General features: G+C 34.9%; 1 protein-coding gene and 1 pseudogene across 1 annotated transcript; both read right to left on the reverse strand.

The window, feature by feature from the left end:
- Window positions 1–997: 997 nt before the first annotated feature.
- On the reverse strand, window positions 998–3,105 carry LOC119191060 (annotated as a pseudogene).
- A 1,833-nt stretch (window positions 3,106–4,938) lies between these two features.
- On the reverse strand, window positions 4,939–7,508 carry LOC115455609 (cytochrome P450 6B7). The gene is made up of 2 exons (XM_030184235.2): window positions 6,159–7,508; window positions 4,939–5,205 (listed from the first exon to the last, which is right to left on the reverse strand). The coding sequence occupies exons 1-2, from the start codon at window positions 7,465–7,467 to the stop codon at window positions 5,045–5,047; spliced, it is 1,470 nt and encodes a 489-aa protein (XP_030040095.2). The 5' UTR covers window positions 7,468–7,508; the 3' UTR covers window positions 4,939–5,044.
- Between the last annotated feature and the right edge of the window lie 1,835 nt (window positions 7,509–9,343).

Genomic DNA, 9,343 nt, shown 5'->3' on the forward strand with positions numbered 1-9,343 from the left:
GAGGAATAATCAAAAAGTGTGTTTCGAAAATAAATAAATATCAATAGTTATTTTACATTATTGAAAGCCACTACTTCTAAGAGAATTCGTCGCAGCTGCAACATCACACTTTCAGTCATAAATACACTCATGCACACGCCATATTCACACTAAACTACAAAATGATCAAAATATCATAAAACTAAAACGAGATTCCTGGTGAAAATATTTATTATTCACTAGCTTTTGCTCGCGGCTTCGCCCGCGTGAAGGTGTTTTTCAGGATAAAATTCCACTGTTTGATAAAAGTCTTGCTACATATTTTCCCGGTACTTATAGGTTCAAACTAATTTTATCCCCAATCTATAATTTCAGTTCAATCAGTCGAAAATCTAAGAACATTTATACAAACTTTCATCCCCTATTTTATCCCCTTAAGGGTAGAATTTATCAAAATCCTTTCTTAAGGGATGCCTACGTCATAGTAGCTTTATGCATGTAAAGTCTTAGCCCGATCCGTCCAATGGTTTGGGCTGTTCCTTGATATATCACTGTCAGTCACCTTTGAGTTATATATTATATTAACAACTGAAGTTAGCTAAAATTAAGTTTCTCGAAGCCGACCACTATTTATGTACTATGTATTTTGAGACTATGCAATTTTGTCGCGTTCGCGATTCACTTTCACTTTTGTTGAGTTTCAGAACGCGATATTAGATCCTCCAACGCGCACGCGAATTTGAACTTTATGCAGCGGTAATAAATTACAAATTGACTCTACGTATTAGTTAGAAAACGTTTGTATGGGAAATAGAAAAATGCTGTTTTGAGGATTTTCCCGGCAATTATTCGAATTTTTCTCACCTTTTAAATCTTCCCTAGACCTCCACGAATAATTCAAGACCAAGATAAGATAAATCCGTTCAGCCGTTCTCGAGTTTTAGCGAGACTAACGAACAGCAATTGATTTTTATATATATAGATGGATAAATTTTTGCACAATGTTAACAGAAGTCAATACTAGTATATGGTTTTATTTATGAACGTAATGTCATTTACAGTTTTTTAAATAATATATTTACTTATTTATATTTCGTGGCACAAGCTCGTACTTAGCATCAGCATCGCGTAGACTAAAAGAGCTCCTTTCAAACCGTTTTGGCTCGTATGCTTGTTCTTTAAGGGTGAATTTGCTCAGGAGTCGAGCTAAACAGGCCTTTACCTGCAGACGAGCGAACCTGACACCTGCAATAATTTATGTTATGATTAGTTTGTCGACTAGATTTTGTATGTAGGTCTGAGGATGTGGAGTTATCGACGTGAAAATGTTTCTGGGAAAAAAGTTCAAATATGAGAGAACAGGGTTTTATTCCACGAGATATCTAAATTAATATTATTTTAATCATAACAAAACCTGATAGGTATATTTTTGTGGCAAATTTAATATAAATTGATTTTATAGTGTATGTGTGTTAGGCAGTGCCGTAAGTAAAGCAGACTATGGAAAGGGTCAGAAATGACAAGATCTGGACAATTTGTCATGCATATGAATGAATCCCCCTAGCCGAATTTTCGGCCACGGCGGCCAATCTTAACGAAGATCAGCCAGGTACGCAGGAGGTATTATAGTGCACAAGTGTGTGCGCCATACACAGATGCACTCTCTGTTCCTTTACTCTCATAGTTCAGTGAGACGCCAATCCGACATAGTAGAGGGATCAGGCGCAGGACCAACGGCTTTACATGCTTTCCGGTATCACACCACTGATTTCCTGACCCGAGCTGTGACTGAGTAATGTTTTAAGATGGAAAAACTGAGTTACAATTGTTTTGGCCTGATCCGGGATTCGAACCCAGGACCTCAGCGCAGTAGTCGTACTCGTACCATGTACAATTACAACTACGCCACCAAGGAAGTCAGGGTCATACGTATACATAGTTATAGACGCTTAGGCATCGATGATAGGTTGACAAACATAAAATATTGCTCAACAAAATAATATTTGGTATAGGAATACATAAAACAATACGGAAATCATTTTAAGAACGGGCAACAGAAATAATACGTTACAATGTGACTAAGAAAAACAGATAAATTATAATATGACTCATTAACATATCAAAGTTGTGACTTATTCTTACCAATGCAAATGCGATTTCCTCCACCGAACGCCATATAACTGTAGTTTTCCATATCTTTAACTCTGTCTGGTGTAAATCTTTCCGGATCAAACAAGTCTGGATTTGGAAACAGATTCTCATCTCGATGGATGGCATATACCGGTATCAAAATTTCTGTGCCACGCTCAATTTGCATATTATTACTAGGTAATGCAGTGTTTTTAGTGCAAAGTCTTTGTATCAGGCCAATTGGTGGATATTTTCTCATTGCTTCATTTACAACCATGTCGATGTAATGCAGTTTGTCTAAATCTTCAAACGTGAGTTCAGTTTTGCCGTCTTTAAATACATTGTCTATGTTGTCGTGGAGTTTAGCTAAAATTGTTGGATTTGCTGCCAACTCTAATAAACTAAAATGTATTGCGTTGGCTGTAGTGTCAGCCCCGCCATGAAGAAGAAAAAGGCCTGAGCAGCCAGTAATTCATCAGTAGGTTCTAATTCATATCCCGTATTTGGATCCGACATTATTCCATTCTTCTGTAGCTCCAAACATACGTCAATAAAATCATTTCGTTTTTCAGCATTGCGACGCGACTCAAAAACACGTTTTACAGTACCAATAAAGAAATCTTCGTACTCGCCAAAAAGTCGGAGTTGCAACATTTTGAATAAGGTTGGAGATAAACTGCTTATAAAAAATGTCATGTGTGTGAAAAATGATGGTTTGAGAACTTTCCATGCCATGTTTAATAAAGGCGAATCCATTGCGTTTTGGCCCCTAGTGTCTATCCCAAATATCGCTGCTCCTATGGACGACGTTGTGTATGAATATAAAATATTAAAAGGTTTTTCTCGTAACTTCTCATCACTTTCGATTAAATCAACAAAATCCTGCGCACATTTGTCTATACTGTAAAACATAGTTTTGAGTCGTAAACTCGTAAACACTGGTGTTAATTTTTGGCGCAGAATCTTCCATCTGGGATAATCTCCAATGAACAAAATGTTATCTTTTTATCCAATATTTATTCTTTTTAGTCACCAGCACTAAAATTAATATAACACACAAGATTAATAACACTTGGAATATCATTGTTCCGCGACGCGACGCCCCGAGCAGCTCGGTCAGATAACTGGCTTATGTTTTCATAATATGCTATGATTGTCTAAAAACGATATGCGGTCATCGTTCGTTGGAACTGCACCGTAGAGTCTATGATGACATCAAGGTCAGCGTCAATAACTCCGACGAATTCATTGAACGAGATACAATAACAAAATATATTACCTCTGTAAGTGTATATCGGGCCCCTGCTATTAAACTAATACTTGGATTTGTATGAATGTATATTTATAAATATATCATCACGCTTTTCTTTTTTTAGTGATAGGCACGGGCTTACACCCACATTTCACCAGCTATGTTATATCTTCTGTAGTACGAGTTTATTGCTATATACACAATTCCACACTTCGGTCCTATATTGAACAAAAAATATAATTTAGCTGGACTCTATATTTGAACCTAAAACCTAAGCGCGATATTATAGTGTGTAAAGTTAGTCGGGGATCTGTTTAAAAGTGTTTTCTCTGTTGGATTTTGGTACCAAATGTATATTTAGGACTTTAGTTTTTACCAGAATTTTAGCACCTTGATATTTTTGCCTACCTATATCAAGTTTGAAGTATGGAGGGAAAATGGATCATACTTAAAGGTCATATTCGCATGAAAGATCATAATATGATCACCGATAAGATAGGTCATGCAAATTTTGTGGGGTTTATACTGTTATTTATCAATATTTTTTATTAATTGCACACTGCCGTGAACTGTCGTGTGTTTTAATAGGTTCCTTGACTAATATACATACTGTATTATTATTGTAGGCATACATAAATATAAATTTCCGGGAAGTCCTCGTCAAGTTATGTAATAATAAATGACCGACACCCTAGTTTCATCATGTAAACATTATTTATTTTAATCTTATTTATATTAAAATACATGCCAGATAGAAGACACTGCATTAAATTATATGACATATCGTTTCCTACTCCAGCGGTAATAACCAGGTTATTCAGACATAATATTAATAAGACTTTAGAGAACAAAAAACTATTATTAAATAAATGAAGGTAGTTGCAGAGAGGCTGTTAATGATAATCAACTCATATTTTATAATTAATAACATACAAAGTGACTAAAATTTGCTTACATGGCTACTAAAGAACACAATGATTATTTTAATGAACTCTGCAAAGAATTCTTTATAAAGGTTTTTTTTTACTTATAAAATCACGGATGACATCGTTTCAGCACGAGATGTAGTAGATAATCCTCATTCAGTTCGGAAAAGAGGCTAAAGGAAATTTATAATGATATAATAATATCAGCCCTGTATTATATACTGTCCCACTGCTGGGCACGGGCCTCCTCTAGCGCTGAGAGGAATTAGGCCTTTGTCCACTACGCTGGTCTAGTGCGGATTGACAGACTTCACACACCCTCAAAATTCCTATAGACATTTTTGAGGTATGTAGGTTTACTCATGATGTTTTCCTTCACCGTTAAAACAAGCAAGCAGTAATTCACAATGGAAATTTATTACAACAATATTTAAATATCCAAGCTGGATAGTGTTGTAGATTGTAACCTTTGTTGTGATATTATTTTTATGTGTTCTATTTTTAATAATATTTGAATGTTGTTGTTTTGTTGTTTGCTTGTTGTTACATATTTACCCTGAAATAAACACTCGTGTCAATAACACATCTTTTTTATTTAATTTTATAAATAACTCAGAACATATACACCAATTATTTACAACAGTATAATAATTTTGATGACGAAATATAGTAAAAGTTCAAAATTCAATATTTAACTTCTCTGGTTGGGTGCATTAATTTTAACAAAACCTCATCTGGAACAAATTTGTAATTTTCTTCATAATTCTCGGGGTATGAATTCGTATCTTGCATTTGAATCACGAATGCTGAACGTGCTTCGTTCGAACCGATCCGGCTTGTAAGAATGTTCGGCGAGGGTGTACCTTCTCAACAGACGGACTAAGCAAGCCTTGATCTGGATACGCGCGAATCTCATACCTACAAACAGGATTAGTATGGTTAGCATAGTGTTTATAAATGCCTACACCTAGTGTTTCATAACAACACAAATCTTCTATATCACATATCCCAGACAGGGTAGGCAGATAATATGTTACCAACGCCCACTTTTTGTCATCAGTGTTTCGTATCATGATGTGATAGGGGCGAGCTATATAGCACTTCTGAGGTATGCACGCTTCCTAAGATGTTTTTCTTTACAGTTAAAACAAGCTATTGTTCACAAAGAATACACACATAAATTTTATAAAAGTCAGAGGTGCGTGCCCTTGGGTTTTGAACCTTTACAAACATCCCCCGGTAGTCTACTGACAACCGAGACAAATGTCTCAGTAGTCTTTCACTCCCATTTAGGCAATCGCTGCCTTCATTAAAATAAGATAAGTGCTATTTTACTAGACCTCATATATCTGTATAGTATGTCTATAAAATAGTATATTGATTTATTTGAACCCTACAAAATACATTGTTGAACTTATAATTTATTCATCAATGTGCTGGTATCATAGAGCATGTAGAAGCGATAAATTGTTACTATCATTACGTTATTACCGTCCATAATGTGCGACACGATCGAAAGATCATCATATCAAGTAAACTGACCTTTTCATATTATCTTAATCGGTCATATTTCCTAATGATTCCCTAGTGAAGAGACAACTATTGCATGACATTAATCAATAAAGGCATACCCGATGGTACAACATTTTATAGTATTTTTATTTTATTTTAATATTTTTTATTATTATTATTGAATTTATTACCACTTTCGTCTAGGTCTTATTTTATTGGAAGCAATATAAAAGGGAATTTAATTGGAAGTATACTGGAGTGTCATAACATTTAAATTAACTATTATATCCGCTAAAAGGTTTAGTGGAGAGGGCAATATGAAAATATGCTAGAATTTTATTTAAGTTATGAATGCATACCAATACAAACACGATTTCCTCTACCAAAAGCCATGTAGCTGAATTTTTCCATATGTTTAATTCTATCAGGAGCAAATCTTTCCGGGTCAAATAAATCAGGATTTGGGAATAGTTTCTCATCTCGATGGATAGAATATATCGGTATTATTATTACTGTGCCCTTCTCTATTTTCAATTTATTGCTTGGTAGCTCAGTATTTTTCGTACAAAATCTTTGATTCTGTCCAATTGGTGGATATTTTCTCAAAGCCTCATTCATGACCATGTCGAGGTATGGCAGATTATCTAAATCTTCATACGTGAGTTCAGTTTTACCATCTTTGAAAACTTCGTCGATGTCTTCGTGTAGTTTCGTTAAAATCGTTTGGTTTGCTGCCAGTTCTAAAAGAGTAAAATGTATCCCATTGGCTGTGGTTTCAGTACCAGCTATAAAGAAGAAAAACGCTTGAGCTGCGAGAAGCTCGTCGGTCGGCTCTAATTCATAACCAGTAGTTGGATCTTTCATCAGTCCATTTTTCTGCAGCTCCAAGCACACATCAATAAAATCATTCCTTTTCTTAGAATTACGACGCTTCTTTAAAACATTTTTAACAGCACCAATAAAAAATTCTTCGTGATCACCAAATAATTTTATTGGCAAAATGTTGAATAATGATGGAAGCATATTGTTCAATAAAAATTTTATGTTAGTGGAAAATGATGGTTCAAAGGCGTCCCAGGCCATTTTTACGAATGGAGAATCTATAGTGCTTTTGCTTGTTGTGTCTATCCCAAATACTGCTGCTCCAATAGATGCGGCTGTGTATGTATATATAATATTGTAAGGTTTTTCCCTAACCTGTGTGTCTTTTTCAATCAAATCAACTAAATTTTGTGCACATATATCTATACTATAAAACATGGTCTTGAGTCGAATATTCTTGAAAACCGGTGTCATTTTGTGTCGCAGGATTTTCCATCTAGGATAGTTGTCGATGGACAAAATATTATCGCCCAATATATCATTTTCGTTCAAAACTATACCCCGTTTGTAAAAACTTTGGAAATCAACAGCAACAACGGCTTGAATGTCTTCAAGATTTTTAACCATCAAGGCTGGCGTATATCCGAAATACATACCAATTTGGTCTTCTTTGTATTTATCATATATTTCTTTGGAGTATTCGGACAAGGAGCGATCACCAAAAATGTATCTCCATATAATTCCAGTCTCTTGAACTACTCCTCTAATTTTCCAGTAATTTTTCTTTTTAATAAACAATGTTATTATTAATAGCATACACGAAAATAATAAAACTTGGAAGAACATTGTGCACTGTAACTACTCGTTGGGTTGGAGATATACTGACACGTATTAAACTGTCGACATCTGAAGTCACGACTTAGCAATTAATCATTAATAACATTATTATTATCAAACCCGTAAACAAGTCTTTATATAATTACCAGAATTATATTATAAAGCTTTGTTTTTATTATTTAATTATCTCTGCGTGTTTACTTCCATACGGCTTACGTTGTATAAATTCTCTGTTAAAGTTATAAGGGAATGTTAACGATTTATAAGATTTTTTGCAAGGAAAAAATCTTATTTCCGAAAAAATAATGTATCTACCTGAATATAATTTCACAGTCAGCTTTCGCTTAAACTAATAAGCGTTAAGTTTGCTGTTTGTCTAATCCATTATGTGTTCCGCTAACTATTTAACTTAACTGTCTTGTGTAAACTTCTAACATTACTTAACTGTTTGTCTTTTAAGTGAGCTGTATCACCAGTTTCAAGTTGGATTTACTAACATGTTATCTTTATGTTGTTTAGTTAAAAGCTCACAAGGGAACGAATCTGGAACTTAAGTAAATAAAGGCATAGATACTTTATACTAGTATGATAAAGTGATTGTATTTAGACTGATTGCGTGTATAACAATATCAGCCCTGTATTATATACTGTCCCACTGCTGGGAACGGGCCTCCTCTACGACTGAGAGGGGTTAGACCTTTGTCAACCACGCTGGCCTAATGCGGATTGGTAGACTTCACATATCCTCAAAATTCTTATAGAGAACTTCTCAGGCATACAGGCTTCCTCACGACGTTTTCCTACACCGTTAAAGCTAGAGGTATGTGCCCTTGGGTTATGAACCTGCGGACATTTGTCTCAGTCCGTTCCACAACAAGGCTACCTTCGCATTGCGATTGCATGTATAGTATGAGGAAAATTGTAGAGCTGATAAATATCACATTTCTCAATGGTTATTAAAATTATTGTATTGACTTCCTGTACACCGTCTGATTAGAGTGGGCTAGTTGGAGCCAAAATGTCGGTGTTTCACCACATATATGTTTCCTATTTAGCCAAGTACAGTAATTACGCTCTACCAACGATCTTCACTCCTAAAATTATCAAAAAATTCATACTTATAACATATTTCTAAAGCGAAAATTGATGCAAAGAGCTAACTAGCGTATAACAGAACTTGTTAACATAATCATATGCATTGCTGGAGTTTTAGCCAAAATAGATTACGTAAAACTTGGATGTAGCTAAAAATGTAGCCAGAAACTAGTTTGGAAAGACGCCAAACTAAGCTGTAAGACAAAAAGGCTTTTGTTGAACAACTAAATTGGTTTTCGAATATTACTGTTGTTATATCTGCTTTATTGTATATTTTTAGAATACAGAGTGAAAGAAAATATTTTTTGAGGGTAGTATTTTTGTAGCTATGCGTAGTCTGCACATCCTTATCCAGGGGTTGGACGGAGATCTGACCCGACTTTCACAAGAGATCCTTGCCCCATTGTGGGACTATTTAGAAACACTATAGATATTATTTCGTCTATTATTTTATTGTTTAGCAGTAGCAAATTTTGTCTGTGAAATCACTGAGGTCTTTGATATGCTGTTCTTTATGATGACTAGCGCAAATATTTTTTTTGTAAATGACACATCTGGTGACATTACCAGTGTTTATGGTAAGGAGTGGTATTTACTGCCAAGCATGCGATCTAGTCCTATTAGATCATTATATAAACAGTAATACCAATACGTGACCCGAACCTTGTGAACTCTTACATAGGTCCTTTCAAACGAGCACTAAATAAACATTAACACGAAAAGTTAAGGAAGCGTGTTTTACCATCAGACTTGAGCAGTTTGGCGTTGAAGTAATTTTTCGGTGTATAAA

This window comes from Manduca sexta, chromosome 28 (assembly GCF_014839805.1).
Source record: "Manduca sexta isolate Smith_Timp_Sample1 chromosome 28, JHU_Msex_v1.0, whole genome shotgun sequence".
Taxonomy (NCBI): Eukaryota; Metazoa; Arthropoda; class Insecta; order Lepidoptera; family Sphingidae; genus Manduca; species Manduca sexta.

Coding starts and splice junctions, on each gene's coding strand:
- LOC115455609 (XM_030184235.2), bottom strand. CDS start 7,467: ATGTTCTTCCAAGTTTTATTATTTTCGTGTATGCTATTAATAATAACA. Junction 5,206..6,158: donor AGGAAATCGTGTTTGTATTG/GTATGCATTCAT, acceptor TCCTGTTTGTAG/GTATGAGATTCGCGCGTATC.